This window comes from Neophocaena asiaeorientalis, unplaced genomic scaffold, assembly GCF_003031525.2.
Source record: "Neophocaena asiaeorientalis asiaeorientalis breed wild unplaced genomic scaffold, Neophocaena_asiaeorientalis_V1.1 scaffold5, whole genome shotgun sequence".
Taxonomy (NCBI): domain Eukaryota; kingdom Metazoa; phylum Chordata; class Mammalia; order Artiodactyla; family Phocoenidae; genus Neophocaena; species Neophocaena asiaeorientalis.
Window position 1 is genome coordinate 7,985,958 of NW_020174698.1, and position 27,200 is coordinate 8,013,157.

Below are 27,200 nucleotides of genomic sequence, written 5' to 3' on the forward strand. Positions count from 1 at the left end.
AGTTTACTACATTTTGTCTACAAAGGATGCAGCACCCCATACTATCACCTGGGTGAGATGGGTAATGAACGCTGTCTTTGTTGAGCAGTAGCTTGAGGTTATGCTGATTGAAGGGAGCTGTACTGTATGATTCTGAAGATGTCTAATCACACTTCATTTGAGGAGCCATTTAATGTCATGGTCAAGAGTAAAGAACCTATATAGTACCTGGGTTCACATCCTGACTCTGACACTTTCTTGCTCTGTAACTCTGGGAAATTTTAATTTTTTCTAGTATGAGGCACTTTTTATTAATATGTTCCTTTTACATTTTAATAAACCTCTTTTCATCTGTGAAATCATTTCTATGGCTGTTTGGCATGTAATCATCCATTAGCTCCATAATGAGGTTGGATGAAGTCACATATGTACTGTCAGGGCTGCCCAGGTCTCAAAGGCTTATTTTTGGACCTCAGCTTGTACCTGAGACCTGAAAATTAGGCATAGAGACTTGGATTGCTTACGTCTGTCTTCTGGGTACTACCCTCCCACAATGGACATATGCTTGTGTGTATTGGAAACAGAGGATTGCCACCCTGTTTTCTTTTTCTCATATATATTGGGTTGGCCAAAAAGTTAGTTATGGAAAAACCTGAACGAACTTTTTGGCCAACCCAATACTTCCCTGATTCACGCAATTACTCTTAATTTTATTTCACTTATATAAAGAGCACCCCACTAGTGACCCATAGTTGGAGATAATAAATGATTGAGTGAATAAGTGTATTTGTGTTCACACATACTGTATATTTGACTATTTGCATGCATGTATGCATGTATCAATATATGCTGGGTCACAGTGTAAAATATATTTCCCTTTGTTGTCTGAAAAGCTTGAAGCCCAGACTACAGGACCTTGAAAGCTCTCTCATATTCTCACTTTCTGATTTAGACCTCTGTCCAGCCAGACAGTCTGATGTGGTTTTAGATGTAGAACTGTCATTCAGACCCCATTTCCAGTTTCAGTTTCCTGACTGTGGCCTATTGCCACTCGTCTTGATATATGAGAAAGAAAATCAAGTCATATGGAGGTGAGGCAGAAATCAAAGACCTTTGTTTGTAAGCTTTTAACCAGACTGTGTACTACCTATAATTTTCAAGGATACTTAAGATCAGAGTGATCTAACCCAAGGGTTGGTGAACTATGGCCTGATGGCTAAATCCAGCTTGCCACCTGTTTTTGTAATAAAAGTTTTTTATTTTTAATTTAATTTTATTATTATTTGGCTGCATCGGGTCTTAGTTGCGGCACATAGGCTTTTCATTGCAGCATGCGGGATCTTTCGTTGTGGCACCTGGGCTTCTCTAGTTGCATCGCGCGGGCTTCTCTCTCCTTGTGGTGCACAGGCTCTAGAGCGTGCAGGCTTAGTTGCCCTGCAGTATGTGGATCTTAGTTCCCTGACCAGGGATTGAACCCAGGTCGCTTGCATTGGAAGGTGGATTCTTAACCACTGCACCACCAGTGAAGTCCCATAAAAGTTTTATTTGAACACAGCCATACCCATTTGTTAGGTATTCTCTGTGGCTGCTTTCTTGCTCCAATGACAACAGTTATGTGGTTGAGATAGAAATGATATGGTCTGCAAAACCTAAAATATTTATTAATTGGCTTTTTACAGTTGAAGTTTGCTGACACCTTGATCTAAAGTAAGGTGTTTCCTTATTGAAAGCATATCTGAAGAGTGTTCAGGGAAAACTGGTAATGGTAATATGATAATATTGTCTTTATGGGAACTCTCTTTAGTCTTTCTGGATAAACTATATGGAAACCATAAGTTTCTTTCTTCGACTTTTGCTGTTTAATATGTGCATAGGTTTGCATTTGTATAGCATATATACAGAGTACACTGTTAAGAAAGGAACATGAAAAAATAAGGTGCTGTTAAAAAAAACTTGTTGAGTGTTAGGGGCTTTACATGCATTATCACTAATCCTCATACAACTGTACTGTAGCTATTATTATCTTGATTTTATTGGGAAGGAAATTGAAGCTCAAAGAAATAAAATAGGAAAGCTGTATATGTGCTTAGCCATCTCTCCAGGCTTCGTCTAGAAATGCTGTCTCTTTCTTGTACCATCTGAGTGGTGGTATGTACCAGTTCCTTAAAATTCCTTAAGTCTTCTTAATTGACGTTGAGGAGATGTTAATATTGCTTCTCTGCAAAGATGGAGGGGAGTAAAACTGGACTTATTTTTCTATTCTGGTTAATTTAGTCTTATTAAAAGAAGATTATTCAGTCAATTGGAGTATAGCATTTGCTTCAAATCATAGACAATTTGAATAGAAGTCTTACTAGCTAAATAATCTTGGATTGTATGTATTAAACATATATTCTTGGCTAGAAATGGAACTCTAGAGATGAACAATTAGATAATTTATGGGTGTGTTTGAAATGAGCTCTTCTCTCATCATTAAGAGTCATTTGTATCTATCAATAAATGTTGGGTTTGGATTTCCATCATGTGTTTCAAGTTCCTTTTCCTTTATGGAGGAGCTAGGCTCAAATAATATTTTCTTCTACTACTTAACTACTAGCAGGGCAAAAGAGTTTTTTTCTGGATCTGAAGTTGTTATCTTTTAAGGAACTCTTATTCATAAATTTTCTTATTTTTCTTCATTAGATCTTCTTTGTTATTGAACCAGAGTGACGCATTAAGACCAGTGACTCATACTTATGACCTCAAAGGCATTCGTCCTTTGCATCTACTTGGATTTGTTTTCCTATTTGAATTTCAGTACTTAAATTGAGAACAAGCATTGTTTATCCTTAGACTGGAGGTAAACTTCTAAGCATTGACTATGTTAAGTCAATTCTTATTTTGTATCTTTAATATTCCCAAAAGTTGAAAGGAAAAAAAATATTTTAAGATATCCCAGTAGATTTCAGAGGAAATATGAACTTTATTTAAAAGCATCAATTTTTACACTTTGTAAAAATCTGCTTTTCTGGGAGAAGACAATATTGACTCAGATTATGAATGGAATTACATTTAAGAGATTCAGTAATAAGTTACTTGTCTGTTCTTTTAAATTTTTGTGTGTGACATGTATCGGCTTCTTTGTAATGAGTTTTGGGGCTTATACCAGTAAAATTATATTATGGTTCTGATTAGCATAGACAAAGATGATCTATTCAAAGTTAGTTTAACTCAGTATTGCATGTGTCCTAATGTGACATATATTAATCTTTCATTGTGTTCTTAATGGAAGAAAGATTATTTCAAAGTTGATGATCACTTACATGAGCAAATTTGTGTATCACAGCTTAATTCACAATTGGAAAATATTAATTTGCCCATTTTTGAGGGTCATAAAACAACAGTGTTAAGGACATTGCATTTGCCAACATATTTTGTCTAGGACTTTACTCTTACTTTTCAAAACCCTGTATATTCCAATCATTTTAAGAAAATAATAACAAAAATGATCTGTATTTTGAGCTAAATGAAGCTTGTTCTTTACAAATAGTAAAGAACCATGAAAGATAATTCTGTGTGTTTCTTGCTATTAGATTCAATCAGAAAATTAAGACTGCGTAGGTGCCTTGGAGGGGAGAATGTGGAAGGTCCTAGTACAATAGCTTTCAAAAGAATGTCCTCCATAACATGTTCACAGTTGTCCAGGGCCTTACTGACCTTTTATTTTTCTCCAATTCAACTTTGTTCTAAATTAACCTGACCCTGGGTTTTATTGAAAAGTTTGATATCAGAAGGGATTTGAGTTTAGTATTCATTCTTTTATGATTCCACAGAAAGAATCTCTATTTCCATACTCTCTCATAGAGCTGTCTGTTTAAATAAACACTCAAGAATCTCTCTAAATGCTAGATGTTTAGGCAATATAATTTTGGGGATAGGAATACTTCTATTTTTTGTACCTCATGTTTCTTAATACCTATCTTTTATTTGAGTTGCTTAGGAATGTAAAAAAATTCAGCCAAGTCCAAATTAGCTTGACTTTTATTTTCAGGTGAACAGCTTGCAAAGCCCCACAAGTGGGCTGTCATAGTGGAAGCAGACCGTTGCAGTGAAAGATCTGTCCTTTAGCTGACCGACTGGCATAGAGGAATTAGCAATCTGTGAAATGGCTCTTCAGAAGTAATTTTCCTCCAAGGGTCAAGGAACTTGCAGTTGCTGTTTTGCTGAAATGATTTTGCTGTACTCCCTGTAGTCCTGTCACCAGTAGCAAATACAAAAACTGAAAATGTAAGGTGTTTCCTTGTTCATTTTCATCCCCTCTGCCTCAGGACATTTCTTGAGCACCATTTCAGTATTGCCTCCTTTTGTCTAGCTCAGTGAAACTTTAAATTCATAAATTATGTTTTTATTTATGAATTAGAACCTTGCTGTTTCTCTTTTAAATAGATCATAATACTATATATAAAAATGTCTGAACAGAGGAGCATGTGTATAGAAGACTATGTATTAAAGAAGACTTTGTTTTTAGGGCTTTCTAGTGAGCCTTAAATGGTAAACTGGGATTATGCAAAGTGGAATTAGCTCAAATTATATTATGTGCTGTCCGTTGTAAGGTTGAACCAAATTATCTACCTCCGTTTTCCCCCATTACTCTTTAAACTCTACATAACTGTTGTTATTATCATTATTATTATTAATGTGGCTTGAATTGTGTCATAGTTCTGGATAAAATCCTTTAATGGCTTCATACAATTATAGAATAAAATCTAAATGTTTACAGTATCTAAAAATCTTTCATATTTAGTTTTGTTTCTGTTTTGTCCCCTACATACTTTTCATGCTCATTACACAGAATTATTTGAGATTACTTGAGACTGTCCAACATCTCATGTTTCTTTAGATTTGTTATGCCCTTGCTTTTGCTTTTTTTTTAAATTTCAATCCAATTTCCTTTCTGGCCTGGCACATCCTTACTCATCTTTAGGCGTAACTCCGTGAAGCCTTCCAAAACCAACTCAGGTATAGGTAGCCAATTCATTTGTCATTTGTGTTCTTTGTGACTTTGGTCATACTGTTACGATCCCTTGTAACATACTGTATTATATATATATATATATATATATATATATATATATATATATTTTCTCTCCCATGCATGTCTGTCTATCCCATTCATCAGGCCAATAATAGTATTTTTTTGTATTTTTTATACCCAGTCTGATACACTGTATTAGTCCTTAACTTTGAAATACAAAACTCTTTACAAAAAGATTCATAAACATCTTTTACCAAAGATTTATTCCTATGTTACACATGTGGTGGATAGATATATTGTACCTCTTAGATTAGAATTTATTGTAAATTATAAAATAAAAAGTCATCTTTAAAAAATTCTTCTATCACTCAACTCAGATCGACCAGGAACTTTCCCCAAGACTCTTGACTGATTCGGGAGTGAAGTGCAGCAAATAACAGGGGTTGACCCACTTATTTTGTATAGCTCTTCCTAGTTGTTATTGCTAATAAGAATCCTGGAGGCTAAAATTAACAGTGGCTATGAAGGACAGCAATTAAGCCCATTTGTCTTCCAAATGAACCAATGTAGGTTCCATTGGTAGTTTAAACTTATATACAGGGGTCACTCACAAAGGGCAGTGGAAGCCCTGAAGGTATGGGTTGCACAGCAGTAAGTTATTTTAGGATTGTGAGAACAAATTATATATTGAGAAAAACTTTCCCCTTGCTATGTGAAGATTCATTTCCTAGCAACCTCTTTTCATTGATTAATTTTAAATTAAAAAATAAATCATTTTTCATGAGAGCATTTATATAAAGTCTGTTTTAGGCATATTTAAAAGACAACATTAAGCTTTCAAGCTGCTGAAGTTTGGTTATTTTAAAGGATTGATGTGGTCATAAGAGTGGTTCAAGGATACCCATATATATATATTCCACTTTTGAAAAAGGTTCTTTGGGCCATAGTATCATCTGGACATTTCTGATTTTGCCTTCTTTGCATGTAATGCTGGCTTGTCTCTGTCATTGGTGAGGAACATAACTTTTTCATATTCAGATTGATAAATTTTTGATGAGGAAAGTGAATTCTCTGTTTACAGAGAAGAATTTACAGGCCTGAAGTTTACCACCCCCTAGCCTGCTGTTTGGTCAGAGAATTCACTGAGTTTCTTCACAGAGATCCCCATGGAAACTAAACAAATAAGCTACTTGAAGGGAGACAGGTTATTGGTTTTTCTCATTAAACCTACTGCTGAATTTTCATTAGTTCTAATCCATTTTCTTTCAAGATTAGACATATAGGCCAGTTCTGATTTTCATGAATTGAATAAACTAAATATGTTGAGTTGTGTATGCCTGTATATGTAGGCTGAGAAGCAAAAGTAATTATTCTACTTGTGCCATAAAATTACCCCAGAAAACAAAGCCAGGAAAAATGACTGATGTAAAGGGGAAAGGCTACCTCCATTTTTAAAAAAGAGGTTATTAAATAAAGTGGAAGTAGTGAGAGTGATTGTAGGCTAATCTGATCAGTTTTATGCTTCGTTCAGTTTTTCCCACTTTTAAGTCGTAATTGTGTGTGAAAGCAATCTAAATGAAGTATGGAAGCATGTTTCACTGACCTCAAACACTTTAGACCTCATAAAGCTGTAAGTATTTCATTTGCTATTATGAGTGGATTTCAAAGTGTTCTTCTAAAGCAAGAAATTGGGTAAATTTAATTATTAACTTCACCTTTTTGAACTTGCTGTATAAAGAAAGACAATTTTCACTTTTTTCTTTCCTCCCCTTCTCCCTGCTAAAGTTGTTAAAAACTATTTAGATTGAAGGTGGTTTGTATATTTCCGGAAAGCCTCACTATTACATATATCTTCTAATATTATTCATATCTAAAAATCTCAGCCTTACTTCTGAGGCTCAAACCACTATCTTATACACACAAGATACGGATAGAAATTTCATTTTATGTGAACATTTAGTGAAAATAGTGATAAATAGGAGTACATTTATTATTAAATTTATGAGTACCACATTATACACTTCAGTATAATGTTTTCTTCTCCAGCACATTCTAATGTTTAGAATGTAACAGTAGTTCTTCTTTTCCCCTTTCAGGTGGCTGTACTTTTGATGATGGTCCGGGAGTTTGTGATTACCACCAGGATCTATATGATGACTTTGAATGGGTTCATGTTAGTGCTCAAGAACCTCATTATCTGCCACCCGAGATGCCACAAGGTGAGAATCCTTCTGTTTATCCAGTGTTGGAAAAATCCCTCTGGAATGAATAGCATTTTCTTATGTTAGGTATAGTACAATAATTTAATTATTATAATAAACTATTGTGGTCAAACTAATTGACCCCATCAAAGACCCTCGATGGATTCTTTGCCTTTCCCTCAATAACTTTATATAATCCTATTTTCCTCAAGAATGTTCACTGTATCTTCATTATCTCTAACTCTGGAAAAATAGAAACATTAGTTTTTTTCCCCTCTGTTCAATAAAAAAGCAAAATGGAAATGAAACCAAGTAATAAAAAAAAAATAAAATGAAGAACAAACCAAATAGTCTAAAAATGAGTTCAGCTCACTTAACTACCTATTCTATTAAATCACAAGATTTGATCTAATCAGACTGAAGGGAAACATCTTTATTTCATGGTAGGGAGAGAGCTTATCTCATTCCACTGGCCATGAGCATGCCAGTTGCTCTGAGGAGAGGCAGCCTGGAGACCAAACTGTCAAATGGAGAGATCTTTTCTGAGTGGATTGTAGAAAAATAGGGCTGAGCCCTACTTTCTTTACCTTGACCTTGTTATATCCTTTGAATTTTGGTTTTGTGAAATAGTACATCTTCTTATTGTTTAAGCCAGTTTGAACTGTGTTTTCTCTTAACTGACATAGGATATTAACATATACATACCATTTTATACACTACAAGACTAATGTTTGTGCCTTCAATTCTGCATATTAATTTTGAATTAATTCCAAGCTCTGTGCATATATGTTTACCAATAACTTATTAAATTGAGAAATTGAAAATGCAGACAGGAATTTTAAAATACTAAAGAGAATGAATTATTTTTCTAAAATTTAGAAATAAACCAGCATTGGAATATAATTATGTATGATCACATATATAATATACAATATAATTATATTTAATAATGTAATACATTAGTAACTATTTAATAATATGTAATCACTTTATTATAGTATATTATCATACATAATTGATGGGATGATTGCCTATTATTAGTAACTTAAGTTTTAAAATATATTTTCAGTATTACATGATCATAAACACTTTATAACTAATTTTTCTTATTGGTCCACACTGTGAGGTGCTGTTTGAGAGTAGGGTGAATTAAATCTACTTTTTATTCTAAATTGTCACTTATCCCCCCCCCACCCCCCACCCCCAGACTTTCCATTTTGTTATCCATAAGTTTGTTTTCTAAGTCTGTGAATCTGTTTGTTTTATAAATAAGTTCATTTGTATCATTTTTTTTTAGATTCCATATATAAGTATGTCATACAATATTTGTCTTCTTCTGTCTGACTTACTTCACTTGGTATGACAATCTCTAGGTCCATCCATGTTGCTGCAAATGGCATTATTTCATTATTTTTTATGGCCGAGTAGTATTCCATTGTGTGTGTGTATGTTTATATATATATATACACATATATACCACATCTTCTTTATTCATTCATCTGTCAATGGACAATTAGGTTGCTTCCATGTCTTGGCTATTGTAAATAGTGCTGCTATGAACATTGGGATGCATTATCTTTTTGAAGTATGGTTTTCTCCAGATATATGCCCAGGAGTGGGATTGCTGGATCATATGGTAATTCTGTTTTTAGTTTTATAAGGAACCTCCATGCTGCTCTCCATAGTGGCTGTACCAATTTACATTCACACCAACAGTGTAGGAGGGTTCCCTTTTCTCCACATCCTCTCCAGCGTTTATTGTTTGGGGACTTTTTAATGATGGCCATTCTGACTGATATGACGTGATACCTCATTGTAGTTTTGATTTACATTTCTCTGATAATTAGTCATGTTGAGCATCTTTTCATGTGCCTACTGGCCATCTGAATGTCTTCTTTGGAGAAATGTTTATTTAGGTCTTCTGCCCATTTTTTGATTGGGTTGTTTGTTTTAGACTCATTTAGTTGTGTAAGTAGGTTTGTATTTTTCTGTCAGAGGTACATAACCTTATTTCTCTGGTATATTTTAATTAAAGAAACTCCTGTAATATTTCACCTGAGTTTTCTCTGTGGTACATTTAGACTGAATTTTTTATATAAAAGTAAAAAGGGTAGGCTGGGATGCACATATTTTGACTGTTTATCATCAGAGAACAATCAGAAAGATGTTGATTTATGGAAATGTTACCATTGTTAATTACTATTGAAGATGGGTAATGAATAACTGAAGAGATACTGCTCTGGTGACCTTGCTGGTTCACCTTTGATGAACAGCTTAATCGGTGGTTACAGTACGGGGTGATGTGCACAGAAAATGAAAGTGTTAGAAATTCAGCCACATCTTCCAATTAATAGGACATTAATTAATTAATCATGCAGAGGAGGGAAAAAGGTCACAGCCACTTTATTTTTACCAAATATAATTTGTGCTTGGTTTTCAGAGAAGGTGAAAGAAAGCATCCATGTATATATTCTTTTTTTACTGTTCTCTTTTTACAATCTATACTGTTTTTTTCATTTTCCTTTTGATATTCCTTTAAAATGCTCACTGAACATTATCTATTCATAAATTGGGAAAAAGGAGACATTTAGATTTATCTTATTAAAATTTTATGAATGATAAATTTATTTTAAAGTAAATAGTCAGTAAAGTTAATGCTTACTTTTTTCAGTTATTAAAAAAAGAGAACTCAAACATTTACCAACTCGAAAGTAAGAAGGCTGGGCCTGTGATGCACACTTGTTATTGAACTCTCTTTACAATACTTGGACATTGTTAATTGACTTCTGTTTATTGATGTTTTTGGAATGAAAAGGTAGACGGGAAGATGAAAGAGAGGGTGAATAAATAGATTAGAATAAGAAAAGAATTGGGCTTCCCTGGTGGTGCAGTGGTTAAGAATCTGCCTGCCAATGCAGGGGACACGGGTTTGAGCCCTCGTCTGGGAAGGTCCCACATGCCGTGGAGCAACTAAGCCTACGTGCCACAACTACTGAGCCTGTGCTCTAGAGCCCACAAGTCACAACTACTGAAGCCCACGTGCCTAGAGCCTATGCTCCACAACAAGAGAAGGCACCGCAATGAGAAGCCCGCACACCGCAATGAAGAGTAGCCCCCGCTCTCTGCAACTAGAGAAAGCCCATGCGCAAACAATGAAGACCCAACGCAGCCAAAAATAAATAACTTAATTAATTAAAAAAAAAAGAGAAAAGAATAAGAAAAGAATGAAGATGGGTAGAAAAGAAGAAAATTATTTCTTCTCATTTGAAGACGTAATGCTGTCAATAATTGCTTAAAGTGTTCTTCAGCAAAACTGCCTTTGTCAGGTGACAATGATGGTGGCTGAAAGGCCAGCTAAGTACGTTTAAAATAGCATGCAAAAGAATGAGTATATCCTAATGGCCAAAAATCATGTGAAGGTGTGAGCACCTGCTCAACTCAGTCATAAAAGGAATGCAAATTAAAACCACATTGAGAAACATCTACACACTGAGCAGAAAGATGAAAATCAAAATTTGAGTGTTGGTGAGAGTATGGAGAAAGTAAAACTCTTCATATACTGTACTATAGTCAGGTATAAATCTGTACAACCACTTTGTACAGCCTAATGACCCAACAGATCCATTTTGGGGTATATGCCCAGCAGAACTGAGTACATATGTTTTCCAAATGACATGTACAAGGGTATTTACAACATCAGTATCCAAAATAGTCCCAAACTGAAAACAATCCAAATGTCTGTCAACAGTGCAATGAATAAATAAATGGTGATTAGTCACATAATGGAATAATACACTGCAGTGTAAATGAACAAACTGTTGCCATATATGATATGGATGAATTTCACACACATAATCTTGAGGGAAAGAAACACAAAAGGATAATGTACTGTATTTCACTTATGTAAATTTCAAAACCAGGCAAAACAAATTGATGATGTTAGAAGTCGGTATTATTTACCTCCAGGAAGGGCTGGCAGGGGTTGGGGATGGTTAGTGCTTGGAAGGTGGCATGAAGGGGGCTTCTGGATGCTGGTAATACAGTCTTTCTTGATCTGGATGGTGTTTTCACAGGTGTACTCAAACTGAAAATCATTGAGCTGTACAATTATGAGCTGTGTACTTTCCTCTAGGTATCTTATATGTTAATAGAAAATGGCAAAAAACAGAGTAAATAAAACCAATGCTCACAAGGATACTTTGGGGAAACTAGGCTAAGAATTAAAAAATGTTATAGATTAGGATGAAAGATATATAATAGGATACCTCAGATGGACTCAAACTCCTTTTTTCTCACCAACCTGGACCCCCCACATTCAAAGATAATATGATCTTTGACATCTTTGAGCCTTTGTATGTTCTCTTGCCTCTGTTGAGACAATTCTCTGTTCACTTACCACTCACCAAACTGCTATCCATTCTTACTATGTCTACTTAAGTTCCATCTGCTCTGGGAAGATTTTCCTGGTTGGCATGGAGCTTTTATATAATATTTCTTCTATCTTCACATTCAGATATGCTCCCCACTGTACTTGATACATATTTCAATTGCTATTATAGTACTTTTTTTTTTTTTAAGAAGATGTTGGGGGTAGGAGTTTATTAATTAATTAATTAATTTTTGCTGTGTTGGGTCTTCGTTTCTGTGCAAGGGCTTTCTCTAGTTGTGGCAAGTGGGGGCCACTCTTCATTGCGGTGCGCAGGCCTCTCACTATCGTGGTCTCTCTTGTTGCGGAGCACAGGCTCCAGACGTGCAGGCTCAGTAGTTGTGGCTCACGGACCTAGTTGCTCCGCGGCATGTGGGATCCTTCCAGACCAGGGCTCGAACCCATGTCCCCTGCATTAGCAGGCAGATTCTCAACCACTGTGCCACCATAGTGGTGGAAGCCCTATAGTACTTTTAAAAATACCTCCTTCTTTCCACTAAACTATAATGCCCTCATGAACATAAATCATATTTTTCATCTTTGATTTCCTAAGGCACTATTTCATTTTACTTAGGAAAATTGTCAACTTATATAATGTGGTTTAAATATTTTGGTCAAGGGTTAAACAAAAAAGGTCTTTCTCTTGCTAAAAAATTAATTGAATAAGAAAAAATACTTCATTTCCCAATATTATATTCAGCTCAGATTTTAATGTAGTTAGAAGACCTTCACATACTTACTAATATTTAGCTTTGCCTTTATAAATGATTTCACCTGTTTATTTTTGATATAATTTTAAATGTTATTAATACTAAAGAAGGAGCTCGCTCTTTCTTTTGTCTTTTACTAGTCAAATTAATCCCAGTCTTCTACTCTTCAAAAGTCTAGTCTATAAAAATCAAATCCATAGAGAATGAGAAACATTGCAGGGAACTGGAAATTGTTCTCTATCTCAAATATATCTGTGTTCATGACCTTGTTTGTCAGTTGTTCCTTCATACTTGTGACATCATGAAACAAATTCATTGGATAATTTTACTACATGTTCTGACCTAGATCTGAGCATAGAGATCATGATTGACATCTCAATACATTTATCTTCAAGTGTAATTATAACTGCTTTTACCTTTTAACAGGTTTTTGTAAAATGACTAATTGAATTTTAGAGTCTATAGAGTGAGTACCCATTTGACAGCATAAAATTACGCTACATTGTATCCTACCTTGAATTTGGTACCTTTCACTGATAATAATGTAAATCACTATACAGAGTTCCATCTGTAAAATGGAATAGAATAGACATTCTTTCTGTCTGTGTATCTATCTCTGTATCTAAAAGGCTTTGTCATTAAATTAATCTGAAGATTGAAGTAAGAAACCATTCCTCCTTTGTTGTAAAGCTTAGTGAGGTGTGATTCAGTAGTTTAAGGCCCTACTAGATCTCAATTTTGCCCCCTTATCAAATCCTCAAACTAAAATTTAGAGAGCAAATGGCATTACACTGAGAACGATAAGAAATGAAATGTGCCTTTATATTTACATATTATTTTTAGAACTGTGTATCCTTTTTTTCTTTCTTTTATTTTTATCCCAGAGTTTAAACGTAGATTATTAGCCACGTTGTTAAAATAAGGCTTGCTTTCTTCAATATCTATTTGGAGACACTAAATGTGTTTTGTACTCGATAGTGAGCATGCATGGGTCTCATGATTTTGTGCCTGGCTTTCTTCTGAGAGTGTTATATAGTGAAAATTGAATAAAATATTTGATTTATATGATAACATATATAACTAACAGAATTTCAGCTAAGTTTTTCTATGTAATTGTAATAGTCTCTTAGCTTTCTAAGACAAGACTTAGGCAAAATTTACTAAATAATATTAGTATCCAGTGTATCATATTTTAATATATCTAAGAAATTTCGAGGGAGTTTTTTTGTTATCTTACCATTTCTAACCTATAGTCTGTCTCTCTGGGAACCTTAGTCACTCATTAAAATGAGTGGATCACCTTGCCTAATATTTCCATTACCCTCTTGTAGACAATTGATAATAAGGCATTTGTTTCTTTTTTGTTTAATTGATTTTTGTTTATATTTTTTACTTTAATTTTTTTATACAGCAGGTTATTATTAGTTATTTTATACATATTAGTGTATATATGTTAATCCCAATCTCCCAATTCATCCCCCCCCCACATCTTCCCACTTTCCCCCTTTGGTGTCCATACGTTTGTTCTCTACATAATTGTCTCTATTTCTGCCTTGCAAACAGTTCATCTGTACCGTTTTTCTAGACTCCACATATATGTTTTAATGTACGATATTTATTTTTCTCTTTCTGACTTACTTCACTCTGTATGGCAGTCCCTAGGTCCATCCACATCTCTACAAATGACCCGAATTCCTTCCTTTTTATGGCTGAATAATATACCATTGTGTATATGTACCACATCTACTGTACCCATTCGTCTGTCGATGGGCATTTAAGTTGCTTACATGACCTCGCTATTGTAAATATGCTGCAGTGAACATTGGGGTGCATGTGTGTTTTTGAATTATGGTTTTCTCTGGGTATATGCCCAGTACTGTGATTGCTGGGTCATATTGTAATTCTGCTTTTAGTACTTTTAAGGGACCTCCATACTGTTCTCCATAGTGGCTGTATCAATTTACATTCTCACCAACAGTGCAAGAGGGTTCCCTTTTTTCCACACCCTCTCCAGCATTTGATGTTTGTAGATGTTCTGATGATGCCCATTCTAACTGGTGTGAGGTGATACCTCATTGTAGTTTTGATTTGCATTTCTCTAATAATTAGTGATGTTGAGCAGCTTTTCATGTGCCTCTTGGCCATCTATATGTCTTCTTTGGAGAAATGTCTATTTAGATCTTCTGCCCATTTTTGGATTGGGTTGTTTGTTTTTTTAATGTTGAGCTGCATGAGCTGTTTATATATTTTGGAGATTAATCCTTTGTCCGTTGATTTGTTTGAAAAAATTGTCTCCCGTTCTGAGAGTTGTCTTTTCGTCTTGTTTATGGTTTCCTTTGCTGTACGAAAGCTTCTAAGTTTTATTAGGTCCTATTTGTTTTTTTTGTTTGTTTTTATTTCCATTACTCTAGGAGGTGGGTCAAAAAAAGATCTTGCTGTGATGTATGTCAAAGCGTGTTCTTCCTATGTTTTCATCTTAGGGTTTTATAGAGTCTGGTCTTACATTTAGGTCTTTAATCCATTTTGAGTTTATTTTTGTGTATGGTGTTAGAGAGCATTCTAATTTCATTCTTTTATATGTAGCTGTCCAGTTTTCCCAGCACCACTTATTTAAGAGACTGTCTTCTCCATTGTATATGCTTGCCTCCTTTGTCATAGATTAGTTGACCATAGGTGCATGGGTTTATCTCTGGGCTTTCTATCCTGTTCCATTGATCTATATTTCTGTTTTTGTGCCAGTACCATATTGTCTTAATTGCTGTTACTTTGTAGTATAGTCTGAAGTCAGGGAGTCTGATTCCTCCAGCTCTGTTTTTTCCCCTCAAGACTGCTTTGGCTATTCAGGGTCTTTTGTGTCTCCATAGAAATTTTAAGATTTTTCATTCTATTTCTGTAAAAAATGCCATTCGTAATTTGATAGGGATTGCATTGAATCTGTAGATTGTTTGGAGTAGTATAGTCATTTTCACAATATTGATTCCTCCAATCCAAGAACATGGTATATCTCTCCATCTGTTTGTGTTATCTTTGATTTCTTTCATCAGTGTCTTATAGTTTTCTGAGTACAGGTCTTTTACCTCCTTAGATAGGTTTATTCCTAGGTATTTTATTCTTTTTTGTTGCGATGGTGAATAGGATTGTTTCCTTAATTTCTCTTTCTGATCTTTCATTGTTAGTGTATAAGAATGCAAGAGATTTCTGTGCATTAATTTTGTATCTAGCAACTTTACCAAATTGATTGATTATCTCTAATAATTTTCGGTGGCATCTTTAGGATTCTCTATGTATAGTATCATGTCATCTGCAAACAGTGATAGTTTTAGGTCTTCTTTTCCAATTTGTATTCCATTTATTTCTTTTTCTTTTCTGATTGCGTGGTTAGGACTTCCAAAATTATGTTGAATAAGAGTGGTGAGAGTGGACATCCTTGTTTTGTTCCTGATCTTAGAGGAAATGCTTTCAGTTTTTCACTCTTGAGAATGATGTTTGCTGTGCATTTGTTGTATGTGGCCTTTATGATGTTGAGGTAGGTTCCCTCTATGCCCACTTTCTGGAGAGTTTTTATCATCAATTGGTGGTGAATTTTGTCAAAAGCTTTTTCTGCATCTATGGAGATGATCATATAGTTTTTATTCTTCAATTTGTTAATATGCTGTATCACACTGATTGATATGTGCATATTGAAGAATCTTTGCATTCCTGGGATAAATCCCACTTTATCATGTTGTATGTTCCTTTTAATGTGTTGTTGGATACTGTTTGCTAGTATTTTGTTGAGGATTTTTGCCTCTATATTCCTCAGTGATATTGGTCTGTAATTTTCTTTTTTTGTAGTATCTTTGTCTGGTTTTGGTATCAGGGTGATGGTGGCCTCATAGAATGAATTTGGGAGTGTTCCTTCCTCTGAAATTTTTTTGGAAGAGTTTGAGAAGGATGGGTGTTAGCTCTTCTCTAAATGTTTCATAGAATTCACCTGTGAAGCCATCTGGTCCTGGACTTGTGTTTATTGGAAGATTTTTAATTACAGTTTCAATTTCATTACCTGTGATTGGTCTGTTCATATGTTCTATTTCTTCCTGATTCAGTCTTGGAAGGTTATACCTTTCTGAGAATTTGTCCATTTCTTCCAGGTTGTCCATTTTATTGGCATAGAGTTGCTGGTAGTAGTCTATTATGATGCCTTGTATTTGCGGTGTCCGTTGTAACTTCTATTCTTTCATTTCTAAATTTATTGTTTTGAGTTCTCTCCCTCTTTTTCTTGACGAGTCTGGCTAATGGTTTATCAATTTTGTTTATCTTCTCAAAGAAGCAGCTTTTAGTTTTATTGATCTTTGCTATTGTTTTCTTTGTTTCTATTTCATTTATTTCTGCTCTGATTTTTATGATTTCTTTCCTTCACTGATGTTGGGTGTTTTTTGCTCCTCTTTCTCTAGTTCCTTTAGGTGTAAGGTTAGATTGTTTATTTGAGATGTTTCTTGTTTCTTGAGGTAGGCTTGTATTGCTATAAACTTCCCTCTTAGAACTGCTTTTGCTGCATCCCACCGTTTTTGAACAGTGTTTTTGTTGTCATTTGTCTCTACTTTTTTTTTCGTTACGCGGGCCCCTCACTGCTATGGCCTCTTCCTCCGTGGAGCACAGGCTCCGGACGCACAGGCCCAGCAGCCATGACTCACGGGCCCAGCCGCTCTGTGGCATATGGGATCTTCCCGGACCAGGGCACGAACCTACATCCCCTGCATCGGCAGGCGGACTCTCAACCACTGCGCCACCAGCGAAGCCCTGGTAGAGTTCTTTTTTTGAAAGCAATACTTCTCAGCACTCAAATATGTAAAATTGATAACAAGGAGCCACTGGTTCCAGAATCTGCTTGCTTTGTACTTCCTACCTCCCTTCTCTACCCGTTTCCTCTCTACCTTCCAGCTCCATCAAGATGGCTTCTCTGAAAAATACTTAACAGAAGTAAGGCTCCAAGAGACATTTTGCAAACAATGGTTAGATGCACACCAAACACTTTGAGATAAGCATCTCTGAAATGAGGGTACTTGCTACCGTTACCTGTGACTTACTGGTAGTTTACTGGGTTTTACTATACCAGGAGCATGAGATATATTTTTAATCCTCACATGAACCCTACAAAATTAGTGACATTTTAGACATAAGTAGAGTAAATAACTAGGTGAAAGCAACCGAGGGGCAGAGTTTGAAGTTAGGTCTGTTTGTCTAACATCACAGTTACTCTTGCCACAGTGCCCTCCTGCTTCATAGTTGTAGTGCGGCTGATAAATTTCCTTGACTTGGTCTTAGATCTCTAAATCCTGTATAACGTCAGCTCTATATTAGCTTTAATCTAGAATGATTTCCTACTACTTCATTTAAAATACTATTTCTTTCCAAAATTTAAAAGCTTTAAATGATTGTGTCTTAATCATCATATGAAATGAGATCTGAGACTCACTGTTGTTTGGAATTTCTGCTGAGCTTCAGGGTTTCCTCTGTGACATTCTCACCCCCTAGTGAGATGCTTTGTCCTTTTTTTGATTTACCTGTATGTTATTTTTAGTTATTTGATGAATACTTGCTTGCGCGGCTGTCTGTCTAAGCAAACTTTTTGAAACACATATATTATCTGCTGTCTCATTAGAGCATGTATGGTAGCAGAAAAATTTTTGGATTAAAGAACTCAGACTAAAGGTTAGGGTTTGAAAATAATCTTGAGACTTTTTTTGCAATGGGGTATTTTAGGACTAGAATTATGGGCTTATTTCCATGTGCTCTTCCAAAACCATGTCATCATGTGTCTGTTGGTGCTTTTGCCCTTGGCACAGAGAAGACAGTTTACCACATTTAAGTTGCTTATTAAAAACAGTGGGAGTTGGAGGCAGTGCAGGGTCACAGAGTGAAAGGCTGTAAAGGACTACGTGAAGGGTGAGTTACTTCATGAGGTCCAGTTTTTAATGTAAGTACTATTACCCTTGTGGACATAAATGCAACATGAAGAATATCCAAATTACAGTGGACAGAAATGGCATGCTGAGACAGGAATATTTTCCTGTTATTTCAAGTATGAAATGTATCTAGGTTAGATATGTCCCGATATATCTCAGGGGAAGAAAACAGGCCAGTATTTAAAAAAAGAAAAAAGAGGAAGAAAAGAAATTAATATTGGTGTCAGTGCTAGAGAACTTCCAACCTCCTAAATGAATTAGGACTAAGAATACGGAGTAATCTCAAAGACTATGCAGTCACCTTTAACATATGCCTTAAAATAAAATCAATACATGGCCCAAGGAAACAAAATTACTTTTCCTTGGGGGGAGTGTGACTAAAAGTACAGTTACGACCTTATACTTTCCTCTCTAAAAGTAAACTTGCCTCATGATGACCAAAGAACTCTCTTAGACACGCTCAGCTTAAAAGCTTTGTCTTCAAACACAAGAAAAATAACAGGGGAAATAATTATGCAAAAAAGCAATGAAATCTAAGTGATTAAATTAGAGATTATTTTAAAATACGTGACGTTAATTTTCTCATATAGTTAACATTGTGAAAAATATACGGCTATGCATATATATTTATCATTACATAAAAAGATACTTTGGAAATCTTGGAAGATTTTCAGTTTTCCAACCTTATGTATGTTGAGAGTATGGTGGTATGTTAGACCTCTTCCCCCTACTTCAGAAAGGAAATTACTGATTGAGAAATATTTCTCAACAAAAGTGAATGTTTTATATATTTAGAGCACGTGACAACTTATAAATGCCAGCAGCATCATGAAGTCTTCACCTCGGGACAATAAAAAGATATGCTGACTTGCTTCCTGTTGTTTATGAGAATAAAATTAAATAGGACAGTTCCACAAATTTCATAAGGTCAATTATATATTTCTGTACCTCCCTCCCTTCCCCAGTTCTGAAACAGTTGGTGAATTAAATAGAAAAGTAGAATGGCAAATCTGGCTATTTAAAAATTATGTTTTGAGTGTGTGATTTTTATCCAAGCTAGGTTAGACTTAATAGATAATTTTAAAAAAATGCTTTTCTGACCAATTCTATCCATTCCTAGGCATTTTTATATGACATTTCACTTAATTCTCATAAAAGCCCTTTCAGGTATGTATTAATGCTTGCTATAGATGAGGGAACTGAGGTTCCTAGAGGTCAAATAAGTTTCCAGAGGTTTCATGTCTTGGGAAACTCAAGATTGGGAATCCAAGTATGTAGAAATATAGGAGAAAGATCTCAATTTTGAACTCTTTGTAAACAAATTGGAGTACAGATCCTTCTTTAGAGAATACACACAAAAAAGCTTCAGGGCGGACTTGGAAGTATGGCAAAAGTTAATCTGTCATGCTTTCTCCAGCTCCAAATAATGGAAAGCCCAACTCAAAATGTCTTTAAACCATAAATAAGGAAAGCTGCTTTCACATAACAGGAGGTCCAGGATTGTCTAATTAAGTGGTTCAGTGATGTCCTCAAGGTTCCACGTTCTTTTGTCTCTCTGCTCGTCTACTCTTAAGTTCATCTTTTAACCTCAGGCTAGCTCCCCTCATGGGTATAAGATCTGCAGCTATTCTAGGTATTAATTTCAGACATGAAGAAAAAGAGGTTGTCTCTTCCTTATGTCTGTTTTTATTTTTTTAGTCAACGTAAAGAACTTTTCTGAGGTACTCATCAACAGATTTCTCTTCTTGTCCAACTGGCCAAAATTATGTCCCATATCTATGCCTAAACCAATCAGTGACGAGCAGAATAAGACATGATTGGCTGATACTATAAAGCCTGTCCTCCTCCCCTAATTGGAGCTGAGGTTGAAGTTAATGCCGGTTTCTCCTGGTACATGTGGCTAGCCAGGTTGTAATGGAGTAAGGACGGGAGGATACTGGGGAGGTAAACAACGGTGCCCATTACAAAACTCTAATGCAGATATAGTAGGAGAGATATATAGGTAGTAGAATTCAGAAGCTGTGATATTTAGAAGAGTGAACAAATAAAGCAGTTATTATAGCAGCATGATATTCTCTTGTCAGCCTAGTGTGAGTTTTTCCTTGATTTCAAAGCATTTACTGTATCTGAAACTTGAGAAATGGGAAATCTTCCCGCCTTAGTAAATTTGTTTTCTAACCGCAATTGTTACTATTGAGAGTTTTTATATTCTCTTTTTTCTTATGACATAGAAGAAATAAGCCAACATAGTTTATAAAAACTCAAAACCTAAAAATGACTGAAGTATTATATAATGTAAATGAACACATGCTAAAGATATGTTTAATTCATTCATTCAGGAACCAGCACTATAGTAAGGCTGGTTCAAAAGATTATAGGAACAAGGGAGGCATTTATAGTCACTGAAAGAAAGAATGCTGAAGTAAGATTCCTAATTTTATACTAAATAAATTAATGTCTAGCAGGGCAATACATTTGAAACCTTTGAGGTTATCTTTACTACCAAACAGAAATCATTTGCCACTCTACTAGACAAAATTTATTTGTATTTTTCTCGTTTAAGTTTGTATTGCCATGAGCTTTCTGCAAATTAACATCTTCTCTCACAGATTTATGAAATGTCTTAATCAATAATGAATAGTGACTCAGACAAAGGTACATACAATTAAAGAATCAGCTAATTCTTGGGTGAAGGATATGTAGTCATTCTTTTGCCTAGTTGCAAGTTTTGGAACTTTTTTTAACAGTTCCCCCTTATGATCGTAAATACTCTCCAAAGATAATTCTTGTTAAAAACAACAACAAAAAAAGATGGTTGAAATATATGGAGCATACCAAACAATTATTTTTAGTTTCTGTGGTCTCATAAGTTAAGGGAACAAATCTTTGTGGTTGTCCAAAGCCCCACAGGAAACTTCACAGTTTATGAGGAAAGGCTTTTTGAAATTTTTATTTTTCTGAATTTAGGGTCTTATTATGCAGGCAGAATTAAACGATTTATTGCAGGAGATTAGTCACTTGAGTAAGATAGTAGCATAGGTGTCTGAGAACAAAGAATAATATCAATATTTTAATATTACTCATAGTAATATTTATTACCATAGTAATTATATTAATTTCTATTAATATTTAGTATTTAAAAATAAAATAGAATATAATGTCATTATAAGAAAACTCTTCTAGAAGTAATGAAGCTGTGTGTTTGTTTTTAAAAATCAAAACCATAATAAAATCAGCTTAATGCACAAAAGAAGTTATCTGCAGAGGTACAGAATCTCTGCTCAAATTACACAGAAAGTTGGGAATAATTTTTACAGCCTCTTTTTAAGAGGAGATTGAAATTGCTAAGATCAATTTGTTATTTTAACAGAAAGAAAACATAATTCTAGTCTGGCATTAATGTGATGTTTGGCAGTAAAAGCTAAGAAAAAATTACAAAAAAGCCTGTCAAAACTGAGCCAAAGTTTTCAACACAGTTCATCGTCTCTTTTCAGGACACATTATTTGCAGGTGTTATACTTCAAAAATACTCCAAAATAAATAAATTTTCCTCTGCAAACTTGTTACAGTTTCTTATATCCACTGAAGTTTTACCTGGACTAATTTCTTTCAACGTTCTAAAACAATTATACTTATTTTTTCCTTTAAGACAAACTTTCTATCTTTTCCCTTGCACATAATAGGTCATCCCTTGGTTCATAGAGATCTCCACTTAATGTCAAAAGTCTGTTTCCAAAAAGTAGATATTCTATGTGAGAATGTTAAATAACAAGGAGTCAATTTCCTATTGTTTTAAATGGGAAAAAATGTAATGTGTTAGATTGCTAACTAAAATGCCGATCAGTTCATTAAAATGTAGCGGAAACATAGCATACATAATAGGTTATCAAAGTAGGTGGTATAATGCTTGAAAAAACTTTTTCCTGATCCAAAAAAATTACTATGATCCAAATAACTAAATTTATTACAGAGTTTCTTTGTATGGAATACGTTGCTTTATATTCATTTTATCTGCACACATACCACTTGTAGTCACTCTGAGCTTTTCAAAATATTTACATAATTCTGATGTTTTACCGTATTTGGATGTAACACACAACTCTTGCCATGCATAGTTTTATTTATCAACTATAGTGATGTTTTGAGTCATAAGTAAAAATATTTTTTCAGAAAAAATATTGGCCAAAAATCTTTGTATTGAGAGGTATCTCTATTAAGTTGGATATTAAACCAAGAATCATTCTGCTGATAAAAATGTTAACAAGGGAAACATTCTGTGGGAACACCTGTGTATGGAATGTATCAGAAGTTCACCTGACACTGGTTGTCAGGACAAAGGTTTTATTTATTTTTTATTTGGTAAGATTGGTTTATGACATTATATGTTTCGTGTGTGTCACATTATATTTCTACTTCTGTATACACTATGGTGTGCTCACCACCAAACATTTATTTTCTATCCATCACCATACAGTTGATCCTTTTTACCCATTTCTCCACCCCCCACACCCAGCCCCTTTCCCTCTGGTAACCACTACCCTGTTCTCTGTATCTTCATGTTTGTTACAACAAAGTTATTCTTTAATGAGAAAGGAGTAATTTTTGAAAAAGGAAAAAGTTAATTTGAAAGTCTTGATTTAATTGTTCGTAAAGAGCAAACCTGTTAAGGTACGAATATACTTCCTCAATTAGTAGCTGCTTCAACAAATAGATGATTCTTCTCTGAAATGTCTAAGAAATAAATTCAGTATTAACTATAGATAGCATTTAGTATGCAGTTTGTCTCATGGTTCTAGTGTTTTACTCTACTCCATACAGGGCTAAGAAGTAACTTAGAATTTTACAGAAAGTAAAAATCTGTCCAACTGTAAATGACTTGTGGATGTAACCCTACTGCTGATTTTGACTTTCCGTTGTTTATTTATTTATTTATTGTTGTGTTGGGTCATCGTTGCTGTGCGCAGGCTTTCTCTAGTTGTGGCGAGCGGGGGCTACTCTTCATTGCGGTATGAGGGCTTCTCATTGCGGTGGCTTCTCTTTGTTGCAGAGCATGGGCTCTAGGCGCCTGGGCTTCAGTAGATGTGGCATGTGGGCTCAGTAGTTCTAGCTCGTGGGCTTTAGAGCGCAGGCGCAGTAGTTGTGGCGCACGGGCTTAGTTGCTCCGAGGCATGTGGGATCTTTCCAGAGCAGGGCTCGAACCCGTGTCCCCTGCATTGGCAGGTGGATTCTTAACCACTACGCCACCAGGGAAGTCCCTTGACTTTCAATTTTGTGGCTTAATGCATTGATATCTAAAACAAAGCTAAAGGATATGGTAGTGTTCATAAAGTTATGTAATTCTTGAAAATAAAGTTAAGAGACTGAAGCTTAAAGAGTAAGGTGAAACAATACCACCATTCACTTTCATGCACTGTGTTTGTTATATAGACCTGTAGTAAATAATTGCTGAACGAACGACTCACAATCTTTTAAAATATGATTGAGCTTTTCTCCACATTTTTTCTTGAGCACATATATTAATTATCTTGAAATTCAAATTATTTTTGCATAAATAAGTACAAGGAATGACAATATTGATAAAAAAGAGAAAAGGGGGTGTTTCAGAAAATGATTTGAATTAACTGCTGTTAATGTATTCTGTTGCTAAATTGGCGTTTTTAAACATTTCCCCATAGATGAATGGAATGGATCTAGTACTTAAAAGGATGGTCTGAGTGGGTTTAATTCCAACCCTGTTGTATTTCATCTTTCTGTATGTGGAAATGATCTCTGGTACTTCTCTTGTCATTTTTATACTATTTTCTGATGGTTAACGCTATAATAATATTTCATTGTGTTTGTGTGTATGCTATGTGAAATTTTTGGAGTTTCAGATCTTTGCAGCAGTTTTGGAAGATGATATTTCTTGTTATGTTTTATAGTGTAACTTGGCTACTGAGAGTATAATTGTGACAATGAAACCTTGCTTGATGTGATAGGCACTGATTTTTAATTTCTTTTTTTGTTTTTTTACTGAATTGCTCATGTAGATTCATTGTCAGTGAAATCGAGAAAGAGTCTTCTTAGCTTGGTAGAGGTGAATATTTCTTCTGTTCTCTTTTACTCAAAACTAAATCAATGAAGACAATAAGCCAGTGGGAAGAGCTGACTATTGCTGTTATATGTCACATTCCTCATCATAAAGTCCAGGTTTCTCTCTAGTCACAGTGTTTATATAAACCCTTTGTACTGAAATCCATTTTAAAAAATAGGACAGCTTTCATGTTATTCTCTTGTTTGTGCAGGCTGAACAATTTTTTACTGGACCAGTGGCAGTGATCCAAATGTTGTTTGGAATTTCAAATGCTCTGTATCTGTATTTAGAAAGTGGATACCTATAGGCCCCAAGAAATCATTTAAGTGGAATGAATAAAGAGAAATGAGTGGTCAACAGAAATGATTTATAATTTTCATATAGGTTCTCGCTGCTTTTAAATATCCACTACCCTTTTTTTTTTAATGGACACTTGACTATACAAGTTTTTACTGTAATACTATACTATAATAATATAATAATAATAGTATACCATTAAAGAAGGCATTTTCCTTTGTGCTCAATTTTCCTTGTATTTTGACACTTGAAATCCCCAAATTCAGTGTATTGTACCACCCTTGGGTGGTAGCACCAGACTAGTACCCTTAGCATCATCAAAATGAGTTTCCATTAAATCTAAAAGAGACTTCAGAGATTGTCTCTAGACCAACTTTTCATTTTACAAATAGAATGGTGTAGGAATAGGTTAACTGACACAGGAACCAGAGTAACCTGAATTCAAATCCACCTTCTGTTGCTTGCTATTTGGTTATGATACAGAACCTTTCTGAGTTTCCATTTTCTCATCAGTACATTTGGAATAATAAAATTCTCTCTCAGTCTCTCTCCCTGCCTCTTCCCTCCCTCCCTCAATTTTGTAGTATCAGTGAAAGTAAATGTCTGTGAAGCATTTGATAGTATCTAGCATGTGGTTGATACTTATTAAATATTATTTCTCTTTTTCCCTATGGCCCAAGGTGACATGGCTGGTTAGTAAACTCATTAATCTGTAAGAAATTGGTTTGAATATCTTTCACTTACTTTTTTTAGCAAGGAATAAATTGCCTTTCCCCATTATACTTTTTCAGCAGCTCATTAGGAATTATTTTATGTCCAATTCAGAAAATTACCTTTCCTACATAATTGTTCACTTAATGCAGGTGCTTTGCACTATGACACATAATAATATCTGAAAATGATTTCCACAGAACAGTATTGCAGGTCAACTTGAACTTCTCAAACATTATTCTTAACAAGGATAGGATATTTAGGATACAGAAGTAATTTTGGAAAAGGTTTATTCTTGTAAGACTTTCTACATAATTCTATCTCTATTTGGCTTACTGAATTGCTCTGTGACCATTATTTTAACATTTGAAAAATGAAATACATCATTTTACTTTGGATTTTATTTAATGCTGAAAGCAGCTGCAGCCTATAATGTCATAAAAGCATAGAAAGAAGATATGTGAAACCATTTGAAACATTGTGAAACTGGAAACATTTTAAAAAAGTGTCTTGTGCCACCAAAACTGTGTCTGTTACTATACAAATATCTTCAAGCAAATGCCAGTAAATATCCACATTTGAAAAATTGCATCTGAATCTGTCTGATATGGTTTATTGTTATTATCTTTCAAATCTGAATTTTATGTCACACAAACTGATTTTTATAGCTTAAAATAAAACTTGAACAAGTACTTACTCATCAACTACATATTTGGGAAAATGTTTAACCTTTTATCAGAGACTAGAGGTATGCTCAGGTTGCTAGTTGTAAGTTCTTGTTCTAATGAGAAAATAGATTATGTCGGCTCTTTTGATGCCTTGGTTTCCTCTTTTGAAGAATGAGAGAAAGGTAAGTTCAATTCCCTCTGCTCTTTATATATCTCATCTACATATTGCATTAATAATGAATTTTTATGGGGTTTATGAACCTTTAAAAATTGTCATATTGTATATATGGTGTTTGTATCTGTGTGTATGTATGTGATTTTCCAGGGAAATATTAGATGCTGAATATCAGAAAAAATCACACAGAATAGTACAGAATTCTTTAATAGACTCCAAAATTGGACAGTTCTCTAAGGCACAGTTCTTAGGGGAAGGTTGAGTTTTTAATGGGGAACAGAACTCGCACTTTGCTCCTCTCTTACTCTGTTATTTTGTACTGACTCAATCAAAGATGATATCTTTCTACAAAGTTTCCCCTATGTCCTTTTAATTTTATCTGGACTACTTCAAAGAGAGTCATATTTAGATTTTAAAGGATTTTAAAATCCTTCATTTTCAAAGGATTTTTCTCTGAGACTTTTTTCCTCCCACTTAACCTGTTCCTAGGTTAATTCTGTACTAGATGAACCCCCTGTTTTTTTTTTTTCGGTACGCGGGCCTCTCACCGTTGTGGCCTCTTCTGTTGCGGAGCGCAGGCCCTGGATGCGCAGGCTTAGCGGCCATGGCTCATGGGCCCAGCCGCTCCGTGGCATGTGGGATCTTCCCGGACCGGGGCACAAACCCGTGTCCCCTAGCATCGGCAGGCGGACTCTCAACCACTGTGCCACCAGGGAAGCCCATAGATGAACCCATTTTTGATGTTCTTCATGCCACATGGTGTTGGGATTGAAGCCTTATTTTCAGAGGTTTATATCCAGGATGAACAGGAGTTGGAAAGTCCCTTCCCTACTTTTTCTTCCATGTAGGTGTCCATGGGAAAGCTTAGATAAAATACTTCATTGTGTTCTCCATTTCCTGTAACTTATTGTTGATTATTCCAGGTAAAACCATCAGTAAAAACAAGCAGAATAAATAAGAACAAAACATTATGAAACAAACAAACAAAAAAAAACTGAGGG

The 27,200-nt window shown here is 34.9% G+C and overlaps 1 protein-coding gene across 2 annotated transcripts in view; it reads left to right on the top strand.

The window, feature by feature from the left end:
- The window catches only part of PTPRK (protein tyrosine phosphatase receptor type K), a 564,516-nt gene that overhangs the window by 124,160 nt on the left and 413,156 nt on the right, over nucleotides 1-27,200 (top strand). For both annotated transcript variants that reach the window (XM_024759084.1, XM_024759085.1), the window contains exon 2: nucleotides 7,090-7,212. In XM_024759084.1, coding sequence (XP_024614852.1) covers nucleotides 7,090-7,212 — 123 coding nt within the window. The remainder of the gene's footprint in view (nucleotides 1-7,089; nucleotides 7,213-27,200) is intronic.